This window comes from Podarcis tiliguerta (genome assembly GCF_965153285.1).
Source record: "Podarcis tiliguerta genome assembly, chromosome: 7".
Classification (NCBI taxonomy): domain Eukaryota; kingdom Metazoa; phylum Chordata; class Lepidosauria; order Squamata; family Lacertidae; genus Podarcis; species Podarcis tiliguerta.
In genome coordinates, this window is record NC_139540.1 from 25228978 (window position 1) to 25256478 (window position 27501).

Here is a 27501-nt window from a genome sequence, read left to right on the forward strand (position 1 = left end):
TGCTCCAAACTGCTCCTTTGCATTTTATTTACCATGGTTGCCATTTCAAGCCACACCTTTCCGTTTAAGATCGGGACTTGTCAATGAAGGAAGTTAATGTTTGATCAAAACCCTGCGGAGAGGCTTAGAAACTGCCAAGGGTTCTGAGAGACACAGGCAGGCACCACCATCTTGGGCAGGTGTGGAAATACCCTTCGGAACAGATCGAGGTTTTTGTGCACCAGGTAAGAGGTGATCTTTTAAACAAGATTTATTGGGGAGGTTTTCATACCGTACGAGATTCTTTTGACCGTTCTTGTCAGTGAGAATTTGCTTCCCTGCTGCTTGTGAGGGCTGTTTGCTGTTACGAGCCAGTCTCTGTTAGGAGTTTCTTTTGTTTGTTACAAAATCCAAAAGTTCCTTTGTGGAGGACGAGGCTATCAGTGGCTATTAGCCACAATGGGTATGTTCTTCTACCTGAACTGCTGGCGGCAGTGTTTCTTGAATGCCAGTACAGTGGTACCTCTGGTTACGTACTTAATTCGTTCCGGAGGTCTGTTCTTAACCTGAAACTGTTCTTAACCTGAAGACCATTTTAGCTAATGGGGTCTCCTGCTGCTGCAGCGCTGCCACAGCGTGATTTCTGTTCTCCTCCTGAAGCAAAGTTCTTAACCCGAGGTACTATTTCTGGGTTAGCAGAGTCTGTAACCTGAAGCGTATGTAACCCGAGGTACCACTTTAGCTGGGAATCACAAGTGAGGAGAGCACTCTTGCACCCAGGTCCTGCTTCCAGCCTTCCTTTGGCTGGCCACTGTGAGAACCAGGACAAAATGGGCCTTTGCCCTTATCCACCAGGGCTTTTCTTATGCTCTTATGTCCCTGTCCATGTCAGGTGATACAATCTATATTTCATACTTCTGCAGGTAGAACTGGAGGGACCTAGAGAGAGAAAAGGGGAGCTTGCACTAAGCATCCTCCCTAGAGGAAGGGTGCAGACGGTGGACTGTATGATAATAGTAAAGGTAAAGGTAAAGGTACCCCTGCCCGTACGGGCCAGTCTTGACAGACTCTAGGGTTGTGCGCCTATCTCACTTAAGAGGCCGGGGGCCAGCGCTGTCCGGAGACACTTCCGGGTCACGTGGCCAGTGTGACAAAGCCACATCTGGCGAGCCAGCGGAGCACACGGAACGCCATTTACCTTCCCGCCAGTAAGCGGTCCCTATTTATCTACTTGCACCCGGAGGTTCTTTCGAACTGCTAGGTTGGCAGGCGCTGGGACCGAATGACGGGAGCGCACCCCGCCGCAGGGATTCGAACCGCCGACCTTTCGATCGGCAAGCCCTAGGCACTGAGGCTTTTACCCACAGCGCCTAATGATAACAGTAGCGAGCCCCTATTATTGCACTCTCAATTATTTACCCACAGCCCCTAATGATAACAGTAGCGAGCCCCTATTATTGCACTCTCAATAGCATCCCTGCTGGATGTTCCCTCGGTTCCCTGCCACTTTGAAAGCCCTCACTGTTTCTGGGGGGAAAGAGTTCCTTAGTTTGTGCCTTGATTTGTCCCTCTTGGAGTCTATTTTCTATCCTTCTTTGATTATAAAGAACCAAGAGAAACCTCCCTCCCTTACATTATAGGGCAGTTAGGACAGGATATTGTTTATAGGTCCAAAGGTTCTTTTCCTCCGGTGCAAAGAGCTTTCTCAGGTGGAGGAAGCCTCCTTCTGACTGAGGAGGGAAACCTTTGGATCCAATCCGTCCGCTTGCTGTGGGGCAGAAGAAGGGACTTATTGCAAAGGAGACCCTATGCACCATAATCTGTGCTTGTCCTACCTTCCCGCCAACTCCCCTTGCTTAACTGGTGATTTGCTTTGTCCGAGTTTTCCTTTTATCTAAAAAGAAAATCTGATACCTACTACCTCCCAATGAACAAAGGGGAATCATATCCTCGTGGGAAAGGGTTTTTCTGTCTGGGGAGGCCCCATGGTGGTTCGCAGTGGTGGCTGCTGCCCATTGTGACAGGCAGGGAGGCCAACAGTAGATGGCGCCAGAGGGGCTGAACCAGCTAATTTTGGTGTTATTCCTGTCCTCCTCCCTGCAGAGTTCTACCAGGGGCAACACTAAGGACAGGCAGTGACAGCCCCTGAATTGGTTGTAAGGAACAAAACAGGCAGGTGGGGCTGGCTGAGGGGAAACTGGGGTTGGTGGGCCAGCGCTCCATTAGCCCCTTCCGCTGGTAGTACAGTTCAATGGAGTTACTTGCTTGCCTGAACATTCAAACCTGCCCATAACAGCTACTCGAGATCTTTTCTGTGAATGTTTTATAGGAATTGGAATAATTGGAATGGAAGTTCTCACCAAGATGCTTAAAATATATCCACATCACTTTGGGTGTCTCCTCATACTTCATCTGGTAAGTCAAGAAACACCATAGGAACTCTCTAAATAACTATTTGAGAAGAAACAAATTATTCTGGCCATAAGCCATGGCAAGTCCAGAGATCACAATGGGAAGAGTCTTTTGTTGTGTGCTTTGTTTGTTAATTTATTTATTTATACATTTTCTAATTTGCGCTAATCCATAGGATCATGCCAGGAAAATCAATGTCCTTTTCCCACAGCAGTTAACAGATAGATAGGAGACAGGGACTGACCCTTGTTTAAGTTATTGAATGCGGAGAAATCGCTTGTGAAAATTTATCAGCATTCTAGAGTGACTTTCTCCTGATGTAAAGTTTTTGTATGCTTTCTTTGGGCAATATATACATCTTCACAAGCAATTTCTCCATATGTAATGCGGTTTTTGTAATTTTCATGAATATTTCCCTTAAAAGACACATTTTTGTACAACTGGAGAACTGCATCGCAAAATTTAGAGAAGCGTGAGTTTTGAAAGATAATTGCTGTCTGGTTTGTTCATTGCTTTAGGAAGTGAGAATTAAGGAGTCAAATATCTTCCCCATTCCTAGCAATAAGTGATGCCATTCCCACACCTGCACAATTTTTGGAAACTTTTTTTTTTTAAAAAAAATACTTTCATTTTTAAAATTAAAGTTCAAGAAAATTTGGAAGCTGTTCAGTTCCTAACTACCGTATTTTTCACTCTATAAGACGCACCAGACTATAAGACACACCTAATTTTGGAGGAGGAAAACAAGAAAAAAAAATATTCTGAATCTCAGAAGCCAGAACAGCAAGAGGGATTGCTGCACAGCGATCCCTCATACTGTTCTGGCTTCTGGGATAGCTGCGCAGCCTGCATTTGCTCCATAAGACTCACACACATTTCCCCTTACTTTTTAGGAGGGAAAAAGTGAGTCTTATAGAGCAAAAAATACGGTATACAATACTAGCACAGGAGAAAGCAGCAAACAGCATAAAGACTATACAGCAGAGCAATGCATCACCCATTTGTAAACCTTTCATTTTAAATTTTTGGAGAGAAAAAATTGGGATGTGCTTCTTGAGTCCCACCTAGGGATGGGGGAGAAATTTGTTTCACTTTACATTTTTAGACAAACCAACCTAATTTTCACTACCTGAAACAGAACACAAACCAAAAGACAGCCATCCTCTGGAATTTGTAATGCAGTTCCCCAAGAAGAGGAAGAAAAGTTTTAAGATTTGTATTTTAGGGGAAAGTGTGAATAAAAATGCATATACTTCTGAGAATAACATATTGTTACAGGCCACCCAAATCTGCATAGCAGTGTGAGATTCCAGGAGTTTCAACTGCATTCACCCAGGGTCTGTGTTTCCTTTCGGACAATGAGGCACAGCAGAGACTGTGGTGTCTTCATGATATGTGGTTTATTTACACACAGTGCTTTTTTCTGAGGGGACGCAGGGGTACGCATACCCCTAAACATTTTGTGAATCTAAGTTTGGCCTCATTGAGGGGCAGTATTTCAATATGAGTAGGAAAATGAGAGTCCCCCTAAACATTTTTTTTAAAAGAAAAAAGCACTGCTTACACATATATCAAACCTGAGCCCATGATGGAGGTGCTGACAGCACTGAGGCTCCAAGATGTTCTTGCTTCTCCCATAGTCACAGCAGCCTTGGACTTAAGCAGACCTCAGCCATTGCTCTTATTTATTGTTCCCTGACTCTCGCTCCATCCTGCTGCTTACTATCTCCAGTGCAACCCTAACTCCTAACTGCAATCCTAACACCCTACCCCGAAAACACTGGCACTGGCTTTTAAAACTAAATTTCAGTTGAGGGAGGGAGCCCACTCATTTGCAAATGAGATTTACCCTTGATTTAATTAGCTTTTGACACACCACAGGAACAAACCTACACATGTTTACTCAGATGTTTACCCCATTCTATTTAATGGGACTTCCAATTAACTTTGCATAGGATTGCAGTCTGTTAGGACAACTAGAAATCAGTGTGCCTTTGGGATAGAGGTATTAGAAGCAATACTTTAGCATGTTGACACTCAACTAAACCCTCTGCCAGAAGCTCCCTTACAATTGAGCTGTATGTTGTCATCCTTGAGCGGGATATCTATGGGAAAAAATACAATATTTAAAATATATATCAAATTAAGTTAAATTGTTCCCTCTATTTCTAAAGTTCAGAGGGGAATGTGGATCCTTATGTAGCCAGAGAGGAATAATATATCACCAAGCTTATGGGAACCCTGAGGTTGGCAGAAGTACAAAAATCCTTTGGAAGAAAACCCCCAAAATAGCCCCATGAAGACTGAAGCAGACTCAGTGGCCATGGAATGCTGACATATTGCTGGGGAAGCGAGTGGGAATGGAATGGAGTATTTTTGAGAAGGGTGTGGCTGGTTAAACAGCAATACTACACTCTGCAAATATTTGTTGCAGATCCCACTTGTCAATACCTGTTTTTGTCTCTGAGAACCAAATGTCCATTTATATTTTAAAAAGCAGATATATTTCATAATTATATTGTGGAACAGGCACCCAACAATACTTCTTCATACCTCTGACTTGATATATGGCATGATTGGATTTAACCTAATTTGGTTTTTCAGCACCAAATTAACTGGTTTGTTGTCATCTGTCATACGCAGCACAGTCCAGTATCAGTGACCCACACTACATTATGCCCTCAAACTACATATTCATCTCCTTGACGTCCCCATGACTTTTGTGTGTCTGATTCGAAGTATACTTTTCCCCAGGCAGGTGATCTGGATTGTCTGCTCCCTCTGCAAATCAGACATGCCATAGGCAGGAGTGGCCCAAGACATTTCCCACCTTCCTAAATCCATGTCCAGAAGCCAATCAGACTGGCAGTGGTTTCTTGCTTTAGTAGCTATCCTGTAACAGTATTCTCATTGGCAGTAGGGAGCAGCAAGCTACCTTAGACCACACAACACAAGCCATTTGGCACACACAGCTCTGTCCTCCAACACCTGCCCACCCAGCACTGCCGCCTGAGGCAGCTATCTCTAATGGTATAGTTTGCCCTGGTAGTATAAAGGGTAAAGGGTAAAGGACTCCTGGACGGTTAAGTCCAGTCAAAGGCGACTATGGGATTGTCACGCTCATCTCGCTTTCAGCCGACGTTTGTCCGCAGACAGCTTTCTGGGTCATGTGGCCAGAATGACTAAACCGCTTCTGGCACAAGAGGACACTGCTGGGCGGAAACCAGAGCACACGGAAAAGCCATTTACCTTCCTGCCACAGTGGTACCTAGTGTGCTTTCAAACTGCTAGATTAGGCATGAGCTGGGACAGAGCAACAGGAGCTCACCCTGTTGCGGGGATTTGAACCGCCGACCTTCTGATCGGCAAGACCAAGAGGCTCAGTGGTTTAGTAATGGTCAGTCCCCTACTGAACAAACGATAAGGATGGCTCACGCTTCCTGCATATTCTAAAGGAAACAAATATATCTGCTTTCTCTTCTGCTGCAAGAGAACAGGAAATCTTGTTGTAGACATGGAACCATGGATTTTTGTACTATGGCTGCTGCCTCTGACCTGACGTGAGATCCTATGAATCATCATGCTGCATTTTAAATATTTCTTGCCAGGGATTTTACTGACGGTTGAAACTGTCCTTTGCTTGCAGCCATTTCATACAGGCATTGGAGCAGCTGCCAAACAGTAAATGGAACGAGGAAATAGAAGGAAGTGCCCCTCCTCATTGTTTCATTAAATAATGATTCACCAGGCAGCCTAACATTTTACAGCTCACATAAAACATTTCTAATTGACAGAGAAGGATCTATACACTGATATAAGAACTAAACTTTGAACCCTGGATTTCGGTTAGAGAATTAGACTTTGCTCTTTCCAAACAGACATATTTCCCTATAAAATATGACAAAAGCAGACCTCTATAAACACTTCACCCAATAAAAGATCTTGTTTAATTATACAGAGCTCAATGTATTCCTTTCACCCATTTAGAAGAAAGGAAATGCTATGAACATTATTGGGGCCTTTGGCACAATGTAAGCTAGCGAAACAGATAAACTAGAGAACCTAAATTAGGATAGGAGCACACACACAATTTAAAACGGAGAGACATTCATGCATAATGGCTAAACCATGGCTTGGCCATCAAGGGCATGCATATTCCCGTTTCTCCTCACATGTTCTGATTCTGTAACTTAGTCCCGCAAATCAAGCAACCATCAGGCTGTCTCTAAGACAGAATCTGAAAATCACTTCAGATCATTGGTTCCAGTTCTGGTTTAGAAGCAATCTCTAGTTTATCAGAACTGGGCATCACAGTAAACTATGGTTTGGCCAAACTAGGAAGTGAAGGAAGAAGCTAGAGCTTGAGATGGTGAGATGGAAGGGGAATAGGACAGGAGCACATAAGCCTGAGCTAGTGTAGTGAGAGAGAAATGCCTCACCTTCTGCTCTGGCAGGTGTGAACTAGCAGCAGAGCTTGAGAAGCAGCAGTGTATCTGCCACTCTGCTCTACCCATTCCCACCCCACCTTTGGATTGCTCTGAAATTAAAACAAACGTTCCCCAGCTGTAAGAACTTGTAGAACAGATGATTGTATATGTATTTATAATGAAAGCAGAGAGATGAAAATCCCTGATAAAGGCAAAGAAGAAAAGGTAAAACAGTTGATTAAAGGACAGAGAATGATACTCCTTTTCAAGTATTCATTCTTTGAAAAAAACAATGGAACTAGAACAAAAATTTCCTCAGAACACAGTGTTAGTTGTGGGCTGTTCTATGTACAAGCAAAATATATTAAGGGGTGGGAGGTGAGGGATCACTAGAAAATGGACTCCATGCCAAATGCAGTGGTGCCTCGCAAGATGAAATTAATTCGTTCTGCGAGTTTTTTCGTCTTGTGAATTTTTCATCTTGCGAAGCACGGTTTCCCATAGGAAATGCATTGACGGTTTCCCATAGGAATGCATTGACGGTTTTAAGAAAAAGGCGCAAGACGTTTTCGTCTTGCGAAGCAAGCCCATAGGGAAATTCGTCTTGCGAAGCAACTCAAAAAACAAAAAACTCTTTCGTCTTGCGAGTTTTTCGTCTTGCGAGGCATTCATCTTGCGAGGTACCACTGTGTTTGTCAAAACAGACCACCTTAGCATTCGCAGTATCAGTCAAATGAAAGTCTGAAAGAAATGTCCCATGTGCCTTTAGTTTAGAAGAGCAATAGAGCATATGCGTTAGAAAAAGCTTTGCTTTACAGCATCTATTATCTCTACAGGAGCTCTTGCAAGATACTAGGTGGGGAATCAACCTTCGAACAACATGTGCACATTCAACACTTTAATGGACTGTTGAACTTGAGTCATTCCACCCACCCATGAATGCTCTGTAGTCACCCTAGCATTTATGACAAAAGGCAATATACCCTGATCCTATTGTGGAAACAGCAAAAAAGAACTATGCATCTGTTAAGAAATGCATGTTTGGTTCCGGAAGGTAGCTACTTGCATTTCATGAGCTCAGTGGGACCAACTTTCAAGTGTGTGTAGGATTGCATCTTTACTTACACAGGCTTCATTGTTCTAAGCAGCATGAATGAGTTTGCAAATACTCACATTATGCTAAATCTTCCACTTTCACCATTCACATTTTCTAGTGGGGAACTGCAAAGGAACGAATCAATTCACATTCTATATCTGATTATTTTCGAACTCTAAAATCTGAAAGTCAAATTCTCTTGTGGGCATCTCTGGATTGCTTAGACTTCTGCAAACTTCACATATAAAAACTTAGAAGCTATGTTACTGCTAAATAGCTATCTATTCGTCTATATTATTGTGTCACACAGTATCTATCAAATGTTGTAAGGAGAAATTCCCTATTTCAGCCAATGCAGTGTCACCGCTGCTGCAACAATGACACAGAATTACAATTATATCGCCCTGGTAGGAGGACCAAAGTTTTATTAATTAATATGGACAATATTAATAATCTGGGACTCTTTCTCATTTTTCCTGCAGGTCATTTGCCAAGGTACAGATGACCCACATATAAGTGGGCCTCTGGAGGACAAGACTTTTTCTGTTCAAGAGGGGAGGACAGGAATCACCTATATCTATCGGGTAAACGGATGTCTAAAGTCTTCACTTTCAAAACTGTTTGATATTTGAGAATGGGAAACTGGAGTTCTGATTTGTTTCTTTTCCTCATGTACTAGTTTACATTGCAACCTCCGACTGTCAAGCTGAGACTCATTGGTGTGACAGACGGCAAAATATATATTTACCCGAGAGATTGGTCTCTGTATGTTAATGGGTCTCTGGACTGGGAAACTAGAAACGTCTACAATCTACAGGTAAAAGAAAGATGTGACATTTTTGTTTCTTTCTAATATTTTATTTGAATACTCCCAGTCAAAGCCCTCTCAAGTTGGCTTCCAAGTACACTATAACTAAGTACAGCCATAAAAATGAATAAAAACCAGTCATAAAAGCAACATCCATCTCAAAAAATACTAACCCATCACAATGACCATAGGGACATAGGAAGCTGCCTTAGACACCAAGTTACATCACTGGTCCATCTTACCCAGTACTGACTGCACTGGCTGGCAGTGGCTCTCCAGGGTTTCAGACCAGAAATCTTTCCCACTCCTACCTGGAAAAGCTAGAGATTGAACCTAGGAGCCATTGCATGCAAGACAGAAACTCTATCACTGCCCTATGGCCCTTTCCCTTATAACCAATAGGTAAAGGTAAAAGGTAAAGGACCCTGGATGGTTAAGTCCAGTCAAAGGTGTTATGTACTGAGTTGAATAGGATCCAAAATGCAGCAGCCTCATTGGTCCTAGAACAATAGGATCCAAAATGCAGCAGTCTGGTCCTAGAACAATAGGATTCAGAATGCAGCAGTCTGATTGGTCCTAGAACAATAGGATCCAGAATGCAGCAGTTGGTCTGCAGGAGCCACCCAATCCAGTTCCAGGTGGAAGTGAATCCGCAACCTGATTGGCCTACAGGAGAATCCCGGAATTAGCCAATCACGTGGGACTCATTGTGTAAATAATGTATATAAAGCAGACATTTTGGGGGAACTAGCATTCCTCACTACTATGAGCTGAATAATGAGCATGAAATCCACACTCGACTCCGAGTATATTTCAAAAGGTGACTATGGGATTGCAGTGCTCATCTCGCTTTCAGGCTGAGGGAGCCAGTGTTTGTCCACAGACAACTTTCTGGGTCACGTGGCCAGCATGACTAAATCGCTTCTGGCGCAACGGAACACCGTGATGGAAACCAGAGCACACGGAAACGCTGTTTACCTTCCCGCCGCAGTGGTACCTATTTATCTACTTGCACTGGCATGCTTACAAACTGCTTGGCCCTAGGAATTGGCCCTATGACTCAGTTGCAGGCATTATTGGACTCTTAGGGTATACTCAGGGCTTTTTTCCATCTGGAACTCACAGGAACTCTGTTCCTGCACCTCTTAGGTTGGCACCATTGCCATTATAAGAGAACAAGGGAAATGTTCATGGTGAGTTCCGGCACCTCTTTTTCTAGAAAAATAGCACTGGGTATCCTGATTATTTGGACCCATTCCAATTTAGGTTCAGTCCTGGATCCAGGACCAAATGAGCTTTCTTCGCCTAATGAATTATCAAGAGAAGGATGATATGAAGCAGAGGAGGGGAAACCACAATGGTATTTCCATATCACTCCTAACATGCAGTTCCATCCTAGCCAATTCAACTCAAACATGGAACGACAAAACTTTGTGACTTACTGTAAACTGCTTAAAGGTTTTGTTACAATGAGGTGGTACCTAAATCTTGTTAGATATACTTGTTGAATGACCTTGTTTTGATATCTCTTCTTTCTGCCTCAAATTAGGTGGAAGGTCTGGACGAAAATGGGCAGAGAGTGAAAGGCCCATATTCTATCACAATAAATGTTATCGATGTCAATGACAACCCTCCACAATTTTCGCAGAGGGAGTACTTCGCAGCGGTGAGACAAAACTCCCGCCCAGGTATTTATTTCAAAATTTACTTGACATTATTTGGGGCTTGTAATGATTGACAAATACGACATTGAGATTAACTTAAAACTGTTATTGTCAAGCTGTGTTTGAGGTGTATTTTGCCAAGTGGCTGGGGACACCACAGGAAGAAAGGGGGGAAAGCAGAGGAGCAAAAAATTTCATAGACATTTCCAATGCTACTCTTTCATTACTGAAGAGGTTATCCATTTCCCAAGTATACCTTGCGCCATCACTAAGCATACAATTGCAGGGGATCCCTGATCTCATGACTCTCCAGTTTGCGTGCATATGTGTTTCAGTTGTGTGTTTGGTACCTCATCTGAAAAGCTGTGCTCATTGTGGGCTGAGTAGTATATTATCCCACTTCTTTTCAAGTGGCTATGGTTGAGTCTGGCCAAACCACCCCACTTCCACATTTCTCTCAACCTCTGGGTACCACAGCTGGGAACGTGAACCTGAAAGCTGACAAAATGGAGATTCAAATGACATAAAATAAGAGGGTACGGTAAATGCACAGTAGTCATGAAACCCAGAAGGGTGTGTTTTTTTTGTAATTTGCTTGTCAAGCAAAATCAGCCAGAGATAAATCAAACCCTTTCTCTTTTTATGTGGCATGGCAACCATTTATTTGTTTTGTGTGCCATGAAGACCAAATGAGAAAGCAATTTTGAACTCACAGAAACCTATGGAAAGATCTACCTGATTAAGGACTCAAGTTATTATTGTGCCTGTCTGGTATGCAGATACCAGATTGTCTGTTGTCATTCTCTTAACAGAATAAACAATCAGCCACTTTGGTCTTTGTTCGTGGTAAATGTTTATTTATTGTTAGATATGCTTGTTCCAAGCTGTGAAAATAAAAAAATAAATTTCTAAATAAATAACTCCAGAAAGTTAAAAATCCCAATGTGAAAGGTCACTATCATATTTTTACCTAGTGTGCTAGAATGCCAAGAAGACCTATTGATCTTTCTATTTTATAAACCAGGAATTTTGCTGTTTATTGTTCTGAAAACATTGCCTGGTTCCTTTAAACTAGAAAATTGTGGATTACTGTCGGTGGTTCGTCTTCAGTGGAGAATGATACCTTCTGTTTGTCTTTTTGATATGTCTTTATTTTTCTTTTTACACCCAAACAGGAAAGCCCTTCACATATGTCACTGCTACTGATCGTGATGATCCCACCACTCCTCATGCACAACTGAGCTACAGCATTAGCAAACATTTCCCAGACCCTTATCAAACGATGCTTTTTCAGATTAACAATGTCACTGGAGCAATTTCCACAACTGCTGCTGGTAGGCAAGTCTACTTGTGGAACCAAGTTCCAAACAACTAAGCAGTCTGACTTGAAAAATTGGGCCAACCATTGTTAATAATATAAGGTGGTCACATCCAACCCCCCCCCCCAAAATTTCTGAACTACTTAGATTTGTGGGGAAGAAGCAGCTTTGCAAATGTGCCTTGAATTTCTGAGTGAATGCCTAGTACAAACCATTAGCAAAACACCCTATATGTTTTAGTGAATGTGAGATCAGATTCTATGCTACTTTTGTTAGTTGTTTTGTTCTCTGAGACGAAGGTAGAAGCCAGAACAAGACATATACCCCCAGACATTCCGGAAGTCAGTTCTTAAACCGAAACCATTCTAAAACTGAGGCGCAGTTTCCCTAATGAGGCCTCCCACCCCCGGTGCCCTTCCTCTATTTGAATTCCGTTCTTAGACCAAGGTAGAGTTTGCGAACCGGGACACCACTTCTGGTTTTGTGGAGTTCATAAACCCAATCGTTCATAAACAGGACAGTTCTTAAACCGAGGTACCACTGTAGAGTAAAGTCTGTATGTAAACAATGGCTTGCAAAATTGGACATAGATTTAGGAATGTGCATTCCCTCCCTCCCTTTTTTGAATTAAGTTCCTCCTCCCTTCCTTTGCCAGTATTAGCTATGGTTTAGTTTTACATGTGCAGCAATGTTGGTGATTACATTTAAGACCCTTTATGTTTGGGTGCTAGATTACTTGCAAGACTACCATGAAAAATGCATGTCATTATTTGCAACCTTTGCAATATTACATTTGCAGAGGGTTTTTAGTCAAGAGAACGTTGCTGCCAGTTCAATAATTGTTTCGTTTATTCTCTGTTTGATTTCCAGGAGCTAAGTATTTAAATCCAGCAGATGGGATCAATTATACCATCGCTGTAAGAGTAAAAGATATGGCAGGGCAGTCAGAGAATTCCTTCCCCAGCGATGCTGACGTGATTGTCACCGTGTTGGAAAACCTCTGGAAGTCTCCTCCACTAGTAAAGCTCAAGGAAAATTCTACAGAGCCCCACCCCATGAGAATCACTCAGGTAAGATATGGCAATCGCCAACAAGCCCAGGAATCAAATCTAGCATCCAAAGTCTGATTTTCAATTTCCCATGTTTACGTGCTCCATTCATCCATAAAACCATTACCACAGATGTACAATTAAAGACTGGGTCACATCTCAGGGAAAACCTTTTTAAACAAAAATGTCTCCAGTAGGCACCTAGCTATCATGATACTAGGCACCTGTCTGGATTCCAGAGGGCTGGAGTTGCAACACTAAAAGCCCAGTTTCTAGTACAAGCTAAGCACCCCTTTGGGGCATGTGGCACTCTCAACAGTGCCCATCTGAGGACCGCAGTTGTTAGGCATGGATATATGAAGGATTTAAACCTGCTGTTTTACTCATCTTCGAAATGATAGGTACAGTGGAATGATCCAGGTGCAAGATATGAAATCCGGCAAAAGGAAACGCCTCCCACTAAACTCCCATTTATGGTTGCCCAGAACGGGACTGTCTATGTAACTGAACCACTAGACAGAGAAGTAAAAGATGCAGTAAGTATTTGGAAAAGGGCTGTCAATATACTTTTAACGATGGAGGAAGCGAAATGATTGTAGGCATGTCACTATTACTACTCAAAATGTTGATCTGGTTTTTTGTTTTGTTTTGTTTTGTTTGCATTGGCTGCACACTGAATCAGGGGTGGAGAATTGGTAGACATGAACCTATTTTGGACTCCAACTCCAAATAGCCTCTGGGCAGATCCATGCCACACATTTAAAGCACATGACTCCCCCCCACCAAAGAATTTTGGGAACTGTAGTTTGTTATGGGCGCTAGGAATTGTAGCTATGTGAAGGAAACTACAGTTCCCAGATACTTTCAGGGAATTCATATGGTTTACATGTGGGCTGGCTGGGCTCTGAAACCAAGGTGTGGATCTGCCACTGGCCACCACGGCCGATGGTTAGCAATGATAGGAATTGTAGTCCAGTAACATCTGGAGGGCCAATGGTTCGGATGGAGGAATCTGACAATTTTGGCTTCTTTCATTTCCCCCCTAACCTTAATTTCAGTTGGATCCATTTCTGCATCAGTTTGCCATTTTTTAAAAGAAAAAATCCTATGAAATTGTGTAAACATTTTTGTATTCATTTCCACCAAAATACAGATTTTTGCAAGCATTTTCTCCTAATATAATGCATTTCTAGAATACATTACCTAATATGCTGCACATTATTTTCACTGTCATATAAACTGTGCCTTTTTGTGCACAATTTCCCCTAATGTGTGCTTTTTCTGTACTCATTTTTTTTTCTTGCATGGAAAAACTGCAGCGCAAATTTTCAAGGACTCACATATTGATTTGGAAAGTACGAATTTGGTCGATTCGCATTCAGATGCAAATGGAACCAATCCCCCCCCACTTCCACCCAGAACTACATATAACCCATTGCAGGACTAAAATAAACATTCACTATTGTTGCAATTCCTAATCACAATATTCCCATTTTAGTATTCCTTTTACGTGGTTGCAAAAGATAAAGACGAAGACATAGCACTATCCTATCCACTGACCATTAACGTCACAGTTGAAGACATCAATGATAACCCCCCTGTGTGTGACAAAGCTTTGACTATATTTGAAGTTCAGGACAACGAACCCGTAGGTAAGGAAACACGGCAAAAATTTACCAGGCAGCTCCCTTGGGAACCAGATAGCTGAAACCAGTGCCAACCTTAATCACAGTGCCAATCAAATGTGAGCAAAGGTACAATCATTTTGAATTTGGACAGTTGTGCCTCTAATAAATTTCATGGTGTACCAGTCCCTTGCCTGCAGGCCTGTATTACTAGCAGCTGCGAGAATCGTGGGGTCATTTCAGGCTCTTTGTTCTAGATTATTTAAAATATTGTCTTTCTGTTGCTTGGGATTGGTTCCTGAAATATTTTCATGAGTCTGTAATCCTGCACATCCTTTACCTGGGTGTTAACCCCACTGAACTCAATGGGGCTTACTTCTGGGTAGACACAGGTTCACACCACAACATGTTTTGTTTTCATCTGCCTCATGTTTATTTGCTGCTCAACTAATTTTGACTTTCTTTGCCGCCACCAGGGAATTTCATAGGAACTTTTCATGCTTCGGACAGAGACCAGGAAAACACTTTAAACTCCCGCCTAACCTACAACATTGTGGATCAGAGCCCCAAAGTGCCTTCTGATAATATGTTTCGCATCGAACGCGGAACTGGGAATGTCAACTTATTTGCCTCTGCCTTAAACAAGGAGCTAGTCTCTAACTACTCTTTGACAGTGGAGGTGACAGATCCAGGTTGGTATTGCTTGCCAAGGCCCTGTGACCCACAGTTCCCTAATGGATAATAAACACACAGACATGAGCATTTTGGTTTATGGGTTGAAATAGGTTTATGGGTTACAGGTGTGAGCAGCTTGCCTTAGGCATTGGGTGAAGCCAGGCTATATCTCGACTCCTGCCTGTCTGCAGGGACTCCATCTAAGGGTAAACCACCAATAGGGGGAGTCCTATGACTTACATCAAATAGGGGAACCCCAAAGGGTCCCTGCTGGGGTTGTGGCATGGCCCTAGCCCATGTCTGGGCATCAGACAAAATCCACACAAACACACCCCGATTCCTTTAACAGGATACCCTTAATGAGGAGGGGCAGGCAGAGGCTACAACCTCCCCTTCATCCAAACAAAGGCTTACCCAATGCCTAACCTCACAAAGCTGTGACGATTGCTATGAGGTAGACGAAAACCAAATGGTTGGTGCCATTTTGCCAAGTGGAAAAAAATCCTACCTGGCCCCAACAACATGTCCATCACCCCTAGATTTTCACTCTGACTTCTTCTTCTTCTTCTTCTTCTTCTTCTTCTTCTTCTTCTTCTTCTTCTTCTTCTTCTAACATTTTTTATTGGTTTTTAAACATCACCAATAAAACGGCATTATCATATGAACAGTTTTATTTTCAGTTCCTTTCCTAATAATCCCTCACATGGAATTTGCCATTGTAAAGATGAAAAACAGCAACAACAACCCAGAAGGTTCCCATCATTAAAATAACACAGTCAGCAACAGAATAGAATAATAGAATAATCTTCCTAAATATCAAAATAGGCCTGAGTAGATGAAAATATAAGAAAAAGATCTACTGAATCAGGCCAATCCAGCCTAGCTCCCAGTTCTCCCAGTGGCCAAACATATGCCCATGGGAATCCTGAACACAGCAGCAGTCTCTCCACTGGTATTCAAAGGTATACTGCCCCCAGCAATGAAGGTAGACCATAGCCATCATGGCCAGTACCCATAAATGAGTTCTTAAATGTTCTTAAAACAACCAACTGATGAGGCCTTTGGGGAGGGTTTCCAAAGGCTTAGCACTACAGCTTGAAAAGCTCATCTCTGAGAGGTTTTTAGCTGGCAATTCATCTGCCTGCAGTATTGCTAGTTGGGTCTCCTCTGATGATCACAGAGAATAGTTTGGCTGGCTTCTAACAGCAGAGGCAGCCTGCTTGAAGTAGGCAATTGAAATGTTTGGGAACCCTTGTTCTACACAGAGCAGCCTTGGGCGTGATCCTGTCCTGTTCTTTTGCCAACAGTATTCCGAACGCTGTGCAACGTACAGATCAATGTCATTGATACCAACGATCAGATTCCAATCTTTGAAAAATCGGACGTGAGTGTTCTTTTAACTGGTTTTGCTTTTGTAGTATCTAGAAAACGCCTCTCACTCGATCAGGGATCTTGGGACTCATTTCACGGAGGCAGAAAACACGTTTTAAATGTGTTGTAAAGTGCAATATACAAATGTGACACTAGAGGGCAACAATGAGCTATGCAAAATTCAATGTATTTTTCAAAACGGTTTTTTTTAAAAAAGCATTTTCACAGCATTTTTTATACGTGTGTAGATTCCACCTTGATCCAATAAATAATTGCTCCCTGACAATGAAAATGTGATATTGATGTAGAAGCAGGTTTTTGTGTATGCAGTTTCAGTTAGATATAAAATCATAGTGTTGGGCAGATTGTGGTAATACAGAGCCCAGAGTGAGGACATAATTTGGCACCCTCTCCCCTCTTGCCTTCCATGTACATGTTGTCAAATGAACTACGTCATAGTTTTGCATTGGTTTGGTACCTTGTGTGTGTGTGTGGGGGGGGGGGAACCATCCCCACTGCCCTAAACCAGGCGTTGTTTGGATGTGGCCCTTGTAGATGAGCGAGAGCCCACTGTCCACCTTTGTAACTGGTTCCACTGTCAAGCTATTTCTATCATTAAGAAGTTTCTCTTCATCTGTTCTGGTTGTTGTTGTTTCTTCTTTTCTCTTTAGTATGGCTCTATGACGCTTCCAGAAAACATACCATTAGGAACAGTAATACGGGAAATCCAAGCCACAGATGCTGACGAACCCTTCACTGGAAGCTCTGAGATTGAGTACAAAATCGTTAAGGGAGACCCCAACAACACTTTTAAAATAGTGACAGATAAAAAAACAAACAGAGGATATGTTACAATTAATAAGGTGAATAAATTTTGTTTCTTTCCCTGATGGATCATGAGTAAAGAAAGCTTAACATTTAAGTGAGGTGGGCTTAAGAACTTGGCCATCCATTGAGGTAATTGGAGGAGACTCTTCTTGGCTGCGGAAATTAAGCAAGCTGTGACCAAGGGCTAGGCCTTCTCTATCCTGTCAGCAAGGCCATGGAATGCTCTTCTCAGAGTTTTGTACCTGACTTCCAGTTTTTAAAAAATCCATACAGAGCAGCCATAGGGATTAGAGGACAGCTTTCAAGGCAGAGGTGTGACTTTCAAGAGTGCTTGGCTGCTCCCCCAACTCTCTCTTTGAAAATAAAATAAAATAATAAGCACTACAGTGTTACCTCGGGTTACATACGCTTCAGGTTACACTATCCGCTAACTCAGAAATAGTGCTTCAGGTTAAGAACTTTGCTTCAGGGTAAGAACAGAAATTGTGCAGCGGCGCCACAGCGGCAGCAGGAGGCCCCATTAGCTAAAGTGGAGCTTCAGGTTAAGAACAGTTTCAGGTTAAGAACAGACCTCCGGAACGAATTAAGAACTTAACCCGAGGTACCACTGTACAATGATGAGAGACTGCTAAATATTCAGGGAGTGGAGATCACTACGGTTTTCCAAGTGGTCTCTTGCCATAGGTCTATGGTCTCATCCGCAATATACATTTGAAGTGCATTTAAAGCACAGGGCTTCCCCCAAAGATTCCTGGGAACTGTAGGTAACCCATCACAGAGCTGCAATACCCAGCATCCTTAACAAACTACACTTCCCAAGGTTCTTTGGGGGCAGGCATGTGATTTAAACATAGGGTGTGGATGTGACCAAGATCCATTACAGTGGTACCTCAGGTTACATACACTTCAGGTTACAGACTCCGCTAACCCAGAAATAGTACCTCGGGTTAAGAACTTTGCTTCAGGATGAGAACAGAAATCGTGTTCCGGCGGCGCGGCAGCAGCAGGAGGCCCCATTAGCTAAAGTGGAGCTTCAGGTTAAGAACAGTTTCAGGTTCCGGAACGAATTAAGTACTTAACCCGAGGTACCACTGTATTTGTTCATCTAGCTATTCCTGATACAACTGGGTTTTCTCTCCCTGCTTTCCTAGACTCTTGATTTTGAAACAACTGATGTGTATAACCTCACAATCCAAGCCACAAATCCTGAACCTCTTGTGACTGGGGTACAGTACAATTTAAGCTCCTTTGCTTACTTGAGAGTCATAGTTATTAATGTGGAAGAAGCACCAGTTTTTCTCAAAACCATTCATACAGTGGAGATACCTGAAAATGCTACTGTGGGTACTTTTTTGACAACAGCGACTGCCTTTGATCCAGAGCGTGACTCGATAAGGTAAAGATGACTTTCTCTCTAAACTTAATCATGGTCAAAGTAGACTTTACGTTAATCATATTGCTGAATTAAGGGGGCCAGCTGCAACAGAGAGCCGGACTCCTGCAACTTTAAAGGTTGTGTAGAAGAGGGGATTTCAGGGGGAAAGAAGATAAACATTTCTCTGAAAGATGGACACTCAGGGCTTGTAACCGTGTAGACATTATATTTTTGCCCAGGCTTTCCCTGACCCATAAGATCGGACTCTGCTTTGATCTGTTTGAATTCCCCTCATACATATTTGTATTTTTTTCTGTATTGTTTCATTTATTTAACAAAATTTATATCCCGCAGGATTGTAATAAAACATTGAAGCGGTTTACAAAAAAAGCTACATTTAAATTATCAACAAAAGACAGAAACAGGTTTTTAAAGACATTCAAAAGTTAATTAAAATCAGCAGTAAGCTAAAAAGGAGATTAAAACTCATGTCGACATTTTATATGCTTGCCTAAACAAAAATGTTTTAAGCTGATATTGAAAATAGTGCGGTGAAGGCTCCCAGTTGATGTCAGTAAGCTAGCAGTTCTATAAAGTGTAGTTTCTGCCGCACTAAAAGATAAATTTCTTACAAGAGCAGAAACAAGTACCGGTATTATGTGGCACATACTGGGTAAGGCAATCCCGCAAGTAAACCAGCCCCAAGCTGTTAAGGATTTAATATACAAGTAGTAATGATTTGTGAATTTGGGACGTTGAGGTCTGTGGAATATACAAATAGTAACACCTTGAGCTTGGGACGTGGGTGGCGCTGTGGGTTAAACCACAGAGCCTAGGACTTGCTGATCAGAAGGTCGGCGGTTCGAATCCCCACAACGGGGTGAGCGCCCGTTGTTCTGTCCCTGCTCCTGCCAACCTAGCAGTTCGAAAGTCCGTCAAAGTGCAAGTAGTTAAATAGGTACCGCTCTGGCGGGAAGGTAAACGGCGTTTCCGTGCGCTGCTCTGGTTCGCCAGAAGCAGCTTAGTCATGCTGGCCACATGACCCGGAAGCTGTACACTGGCTCCCTCGGCCAATAAAGCGAGATGAGTGTTGCAACCCCAGAGTCAGCCATGATTGGATCTAATGGTCAGGGGTTCCTTTACCTTTTAACATCTTGAGCTTAACCCAGTCTTTATTTTCATATGCTTTTATACTACTGTTTTACTGATTTTATGTTGTATTTTCGTTTTAGTGATCCTGTTTTAATGTCAATTACTGCTTAGATACATACACTTATATACACTCAGGAAGTTGTGACCACTAGGTGTGGTTCCCCTTCCTTTCTTTGCATTACAGGGAGGGGGAATGAGTCAATAGCGCTATAGCGTCCATGCAACTGTTTTGATAGGTCATTCCTGCATCTGTAACCAGCTATCAGTGAAAGCACATCAGGCTTTATGAATAAGCTGGGTTCTTATATATTGGCCTTCTTCTTGCAAAGGTACGCGCTGAAAAGTGATGCCAGGAAGTGGCTGCGGATTGACCCTCTCAATGGCACAATATATACTGCTGCCCCGCTGGACCGGGAAACTCAACAAACCTACATCGTGGAAATAGTCGCAACTGAGCAAAGTAAGAAAAAAATGAAAGGAAGGAAGTTACTCCCAAATTAGAGGTGACCCAGGACAAAGTGCCCCTCCCTGGCAGGCCCATCCTACATTGGTGCCCCTCCCCTTACATAATGGGTGTCAATGGCACCACCATTAAAAATGTCACACAGCTCCCTGGACTGATGCTACGTTAAGCACTCTGGGATTTTTAAAAGGATAGCTTATAGCTCTCTGGTACAAAGGGCAGATGTTTGTGCCAGTTGGCCTGGATAGATAATAATAATAATAATAATAACAATAATAATAATAATAATTATTTATTATTTGTACCCCGCCCATCTGGCTGGGTTTCCCCATCCACTTCTGAGCGTCTTCCAACAAAGATTAATGTCACACATTAAAAACTTCCCTGAACAGGGCTGCGTTCAGATGTCTTCTAAATGTCAGGTAGTTGTTTATCTCTTTGACATCTGATGGGAGGGTGTTCCACAGGGCGGGTGCCACTACCGAGAAGGCCCTCTGCCTGGTTCCCTGTAACTTTGCTTCTCGCAGTGAGGGAACTGCCAGAAGGCCCTCGGCACTGGACCTCAGCGTCCAGGCAGAACGATGGGGGTGGAGACGCTTCTTCAGCTATACTGGGCCAAGGCCGTTTATATTTAGATATTTAGGTGTTTATAATTCCCAAATGCAGAAGCTTCATGTCCTCAAGAAAACATGTTGGATAGACTGGAGAAGATGGAGGAGTCTAACTCTCCCTCACTTGTTTTCTTCTTCTCCTTCAGTATCAACTAGCAATCTGTTCATCATTATTTTAAATGCAGAGAGGCTGGCACATACTATAGTCATGCGTCCACATAAGAACATAGCAAATGATGCTCCCAAGTGCCACTGCTGGCATTTCACAGATGTTGGCATGCTGAACACCCTATCCCACTCAGTGGCAGAGAGCCTCTGAAACTTTGGAGAGCCCCTGCCCCTCAGTGTGGAATATTGTTTTGCACTCTGTTCCACTCCACAGCTAAAGCAGCTCGAAGCTCTACAGCACAGCTGAGACTGAACCTGAAAGATGTGAACGACAACCCTCCGAGGCTAGACAAGAACGTTGTGTTCTTCTGCCACCCTCTCCAAGGAAACGAGAAAACGAAAATCGAAGTTTCCGATCCGGATGAACGTTCATATGTTCAGAGATTCACTTATTCCCTTGTTGGTACAGATGCAATACAAAACTGGAATGTTTCTAAACCTGATGGTAAGTTTTTGATCAGTTCCATGGCAAATGCAACCCCAGTGCAACCGAGCTATCCATTTTAGGAAGGAGCTCTATAGCCTTTTTATGGGACTCTGAGTTAATGACGTATATATTTTCAGAGATGGGGAAACTCTGATCTTCCAGGGGTTGTTGAACTCCAACTCCCATCATCCCTAACATTAGCCCATGCAAGCTGGGGCTTATGGGAGCTGGAGTCCAACAATATCTGGAAGCCCTCAGGTCTGCATCTCTGCTTCACAGGTTATCTGTTATTTTTAAAACTGTACAATATTTATGCATTTGGGTATGGATTCCTGCCTATTGTAGAGACTCGGACCCAGCGAAGACACGATAAATGCAGTCACATTCCTTATTCATGGCACAAGGATTCTTGTCTTAGTTTTCCCGATTATAATGCTACCACTTCTATCATGGAATCTAATGTTCCTTTATGGAACTGTGGCTTTTTGATCAGTATACTGCCATGCCGTACTAAATTTTTAAACATCATGTGATATCACAATGCAAACCTGCCATGATTTTCTGGGTTGACGAGGTTGTAAACATCCCGCCCCCCCGCCCCCCCCCCGGAAGCAAGTAACATGGGAGTGTGCACTAAACTTCCTCTAGATTCTGCTAGTTTTCTAGAGGTGGCTTTTATGTCATATGAGAGGTCACATAAAATGTAGAAGTAGAAGCTATCTGGTAAGGAAACTTGGGTGAAACTCTGGGAAAGAGCATGAATCTGCAGCTGCAGCTGAGATTCAGGTAAACAGGCTTGACCCAGCCCAAGTCCCATAGATTTCCATTGAGTTAAACACATGCTTACATTTGCCGTTTAAATCAACGGGACAATGAGTATCCAATCATTTGCTTGGATTGCTCCCCCCCCCCCATGAATTCCATTTTACAGGTCTTCCTTTTTACTTATTTATTACCAGATAGACAAATAGCACTCTCTGTTCTCTGAGCGCTGGTGCTTACGTAGCCATAATGGCAGTACCCAAAAGAGACATATGAGCGAGCTTAGGGGAACCCTAAGGTTTGCGGAAGTATAAAAAATATTGAAGAGGGGGACGACTCTGATTTGTTGGGTGAGGGTTCCTGAAACAGACCAGTGAGGACTGATGGCCCTCAGTGGATACTGAATGCTGACTGACAATTGGTGTGTGTGTGTGTGTGTGTGTAAAACTGTGTGGGAGGAGGAATGGAGTACTATTGACAAGAGCATGGCTGGCTGGCTGGGTGAAATGCCACACTCCACAGTGCAACATTTTGTTCCAGGTTACACTTGCTCTTATTATTGTTGTCACCATCATCTTGCTTTTCTGTTAAAAATTTACCACCCACTGTTTATATTTACAGGCTTACTTGCCTACATTTCCCCAAGGAACATGAAGCTTGAAGAGAAAGACTATTACGTACCATTGAAAATCAATGACAACGGAAAGCCTCCTATGGAAGGAGTTGTTACTCTGAAAGGTACAGTGAAAATGCTGTCTATGCTCTTTGCTTCCCCCCCCCCTTTGACTATTTTCTCTTAATGCCTGGGAATTTGTGGTTTTGTCCACAGTGAGACTGTGCAAATGTACAGAGGAAAATAGATGCTTCATGGCAATTGATGATGGACATTCACTTCCGACAGTTGGGATGGCAATTGGAATTCTGGCTGGAGTACTGCTAATCATTGGTAAGTGGCTGTTTTAAATGGGCCTAATGGTGAGAGTGGGATGCGGGTGGTGCTGTGGGTTAAACCACAGAGCCTAGGACTTGCCAATCAGAAGGTTGGTGGTTCGAATCCCTGCGACGGGGTGAGCTCCCATTGCTCGGTCCCTGCTCCTGCCAACCTAGCAGTTCGAAAGCATGTCAAAGTGCAAGTAGATACATAGATATCGCTCCAGGGGGAAGGTAAACGGTGTTTCTGTGCGCTGCTCTGGTTCTCCAGAAGTGGCTTAGTCATGCTAGCCACATGACCCGGAAGCTGTACGCTGTCATGAATATTCATCAGCACCTGTGTGCTTATTTCCCCAAATATATACATTTTTGTACGGAATGTTGCATAAGTTTGCAAGTTCAATTGTTTTTATTCTGAACAAAGCAGGCTGATGATGCTGGACCTCATTGCACTCGACTGGACAGCAGCAGTTGACAGAACTTAAGCAACTTGACTGTTTTGGGGGGTTTTTTTCCCCACTTTCCAAAACAAGACAAACCCCTTGGGGGAATTTTGAAAATAAATTTAAACACTGAAGCAGCCAAGATGACTGACTGGGGAATTTGGCTTTCAAACATGCAAACAAAAGCAATATATATCGAGCACAGGTCTTTGTGGTTTTTGGAAGCTGTCAACTGTTGGAAGCAAATTGAATAAACTGTTATTTGGATTCATAGGGAAAGGCTATTCGAAAGCATGAATTGGATAAGGCAGGCTGAATTTGCAAAACTTTTGCTGCAAACTCTATGAGACACTCCCTCCCATCACGTTTCGTGCAAACTTAGCTTGGAAATGAAGGCTGCAGTCCACAACTTAGTGCCAGGAAGAAACAGTCACCATGGAATAATTGTAGACCCAACTATGCACTTTTGCACGGCTAGGAACAGTTGCAACTCTCTCACACTGAAGGAAATCGCCATTGACCATCTTTCTTTAAGGATGTGGGCAGAGGATTGCTCTATCACAACATCTCTAGGGTGCAAGCCCCACCAACTTGAATGGCTTTGAAAGCGAACTAGACTGATTCATGCAGTATAGATCTATCAATGTATAGACGATGCAATGCCTTGGCCTACAGACTTATGAGATCTATGGACAGAGTTAGAGATCAATAGGTTTCCTAGATCTATAAGTCAGGGCATTGCATTTAGGATAAATTAAGATGACAGGTAGCAACCAAGCTTGGCTCCCATTGAAAGGTGGCACCGCTGCCTGCCCACCACTAGCATCACCTGCAGATCTGACTGAGAGGGCAGTGAGTAATGGCAGGTGCAAGCTGAGTTGGCGAGGGACTTTTCTGAGCATCTGGAGTACTTTGTCCAGTGCCAAACCTGGCTGACTGCTGATGCTGTAAGTGTTCATCAGATTACATTGTCGGGCTGTTATTTTAAACGCACACAATAGGAAGTAAAGCCCCATTGAACACAGAGGGCCTTAAAAGTAAAAATGTTTTGGGTTGTACTGTAAAAACCTGGGCCTGTTTTGCCTGCAAAGTGTTTGCCAAAGCTAATTTTGCTTAAAGTGTGAGATAAAGATCTCCTTTCTCATTTTGTTCCCTCAGGTATCATTTTGGGGGTCGTCTTTCTCAACCTGAAACGCAAAAAGGAGTATGAGCTAAAGGCCCAGACAGCAAATGCTGTGAGCCCATCTGAATTGCGGAACTTGACGTAATTGTTTTATCAAAAGGAACAATTGCATTGTGGGCTGTGTGTTTTTTAAACTAGTTTTGTTGTTATTATCTGCTCCCATTAATAAATTCCGTATTTTCCACTAATCCGAAAATACAATTGTTACCTTTCTTCCCCTCTTCCCCTTTCATCCAGAAATACAGACCTATACTGAGGTTATCAGAGCCCCCCCAAGTCATTTTGGTGCCAGAAGACTTAACTATGATGCAAAAAGTGTGTTAAATGTTTAGTGTACATGTTTTTCATTATTTGAATATTAGCTGTAAATAGGAACAGGAGCATGGCGCATAGGGAATGGAGAATGTTTATGGATGCTCCCCCCAGGATAATTACAGCTTGGGGTGTGTGTGTATTTTTCATGTGGCTGTGGCTTGGAAAAGGGTTAAATCCACTACCTGTGAACTACAGTCCCAAAATTGCATGCACATACACAAGAGTAAGTTAAATGGCTACCAGACTAGTGCTTAAATACAAGGCTGTGTGATAGGAAGGTTTAAGTCTAAGAAATCTTGTCTCAGTGTAGGAAGAACTACATGCCCTAGGAGCCTACATTTATGCTTCTGAGTCGTTTTTTTTTAAAGAAATTGTGTAATTTTAGCTATTTTCTATATTTAGCATAGTTACAAGCTTTTTGCCAAGGACAATATTATAACATAACAGACCCACTGATGGAATCATCTGAGAATGTGTCCCATGACTCTGCCTCTTAAAACCTTGTAAGGTTCCTTTATTAAGCACAAAGTCAACACAGGATCTTTGTTCCAATTCCCCTGCAATTCATATCTTTTGAGCTTTTAGGTATGACTTCTAGAACTAAAACTATGCACTAATTAACCTGTTACTAATTAGTCTTCATCGTGAATCTGAAGTAAATATATACAGGCGCTTTTGCATCGAACTTTGTAAGACGCATAGCTGTAGTTAAAATGGGGTGGGGGGGATGAGTGTATTTGGTTTAGTAAAGTACAGTACATCTCTGCTATTCATAGAATGTGGAATGTTGACCATAAAAGTGACCTATTAATAATCATGCCACCCTTACGCAGATGGAACAAGTTGGGCAGAGATGTATGCACTTTGCCCTGAAATAAAACAAACATAGAAACTTTGCACCAAAATGGAAGAATTGGGATGGACCGGATTTGTAAGTGACACATGCAAAAGTGACATGGATCAGAAACAGATTGATTTGTTCATTCATTCTTTATGACCCAGCACAGAATTCAGGTTTTGGAGAAATCTCTCTCTCTCTCTTTTAAAAAAGTAAGTTTCTAGACCTTTTATTGGGAGAGAAATCTGGACTTGAGGCTTATATGTTGGATGAAATACCTGGGAAGGAGCATTTGAGAGAAGGCAGCTCTCTAGCTGTTAAGGTCATTAATGGCAAGAACAAACAACTTAAGACGGGCCTGAGGTTTTTTTTTAAAAAAAGGTTCTTAATCAAAATAATGGACTGTAAATGTCCAATTTTCCTCTGAAGCAGGGCAGAAATAACTGGTATTTGTTCCGCCAGCTGAAGAACCTAACAATAGAAATACAGTGGTACCTCGCGTTACATATGCTTCAGGTTACATACACTTCAGGTTACAGACTCTGCTAACCCAGAAATAGTACCTCGGGTTAAGAACTTTGCTTCAGGATGAGAACAGAAATCGTGCTGCGGCGGCACGTTGGCAGCAGGAGGACCCAATAGCTAAACTGGTGCTTCAGGTCAAGAACAGTTTCAGGTTAAGAATGGACCTCTGGAACGAATTAAGTACTTAACCCGAGGTACCACTGTACCTGCATTATTTGACAGTATCTTCTATACAATACAAAGTATCATTTCGAGTATTTGGCAAATACGACGGACAAAACTCACTTTTGGTTTCTCTAAGATTCTGTTTTTTTCAAATTCAATTTGCACATTTCTGCAACAGTTTGTTTGTTGTAGTTGTTGTTTCCTCAGACACACTCTATGCAGTTCCGCCCAATACAATGCATTTTTGTATGCTATTGTCACAAATGTGTACATGCGTGCCTACTTTCCCCTAACATATGCATTTTTGTACGCATTGTTTGGCTGGAGGCTGTCTCTCAAAATTTAGAGAAGTGTGAACTTAGACTGGTAGCTGTGCTTCGGTTCACATCATGTTTCAGCAAATGCAAATTTGGTAGGTTCACAATAAAGCCAACTTTCTCCTCCATCCCCATCGGTGAACATGTGATGAAAATACGTAATTGTTATTGTTTTGTAATATGTTATGGGACACAGACATACAAGGTCTTCATCTTTCATCTGTCTTCCTGGAGCTCTAGAACCGTGGAGTGGATTCTGCCACTTGGACTCTAATTTCTTCGCTTTGGATATCCTCAAAAGCTTTTCTTCTGTTTCCATGGTGTTGTTTTCTCATGTAAATCAATAAAATATGTTTTATAAAAATACGTTTGCTATTGGTTAACATAGTCTTCTTTATTTGTGGCAGCTTGTTGCTCTAGAGCAGTGCTACTTAAAAGTGGTGGCCCATGGACAGATCAGTGGTGCTGATCTGTGAGCCATTGGCTGCTGGTCCACAACAACTCCAGCACAGCCCAGGTTGGGTGGGATGCTTCAAGGCCTAAATATGGTACCAGTCCCTGGCACTTGGAGAAA

General features: G+C 42.5%; 1 protein-coding gene across 1 annotated transcript; it reads left to right on the top strand.

The window, feature by feature from the left end:
* The first annotated feature begins 90 nt into the window (after positions 1–90).
* CDH17 (cadherin 17) lies at positions 91–27293 on the top strand. The gene is made up of 18 exons (XM_083451026.1): positions 91–224; positions 2309–2394; positions 8397–8498; positions 8594–8731; positions 10272–10410; positions 11562–11720; positions 12576–12775; positions 13156–13290; positions 14253–14406; positions 14856–15071; positions 16362–16438; positions 17097–17288; positions 18405–18649; positions 20110–20240; positions 21237–21467; positions 22833–22949; positions 23041–23157; positions 24743–27293. The coding sequence occupies exons 2-18, from the start codon at positions 2326–2328 to the stop codon at positions 24850–24852; spliced, it is 2532 nt and encodes an 843-aa protein (XP_083307152.1). The 5' UTR covers positions 91–224; positions 2309–2325; the 3' UTR covers positions 24853–27293.
* The last annotated feature ends 208 nt before the right edge of the window (positions 27294–27501 follow it).

Bases quoted from the DNA above. Each gene is read 5' to 3' on its own strand.
- CDH17 (XM_083451026.1), top strand. From the start codon at position 2,326: ATGGAAGTTCTCACCAAGATGCTTAAAATATATCCACATCACTTTGGG. The intron at 8,732-10,271 runs GTAAAAGAAAGA...GCCTCAAATTAG, and splicing joins GAAACGTCTACAATCTACAG to GTGGAAGGTCTGGACGAAAA. The intron at 11,721-12,575 runs GTAGGCAAGTCT...TTTGATTTCCAG, and splicing joins AATTTCCACAACTGCTGCTG to GAGCTAAGTATTTAAATCCA.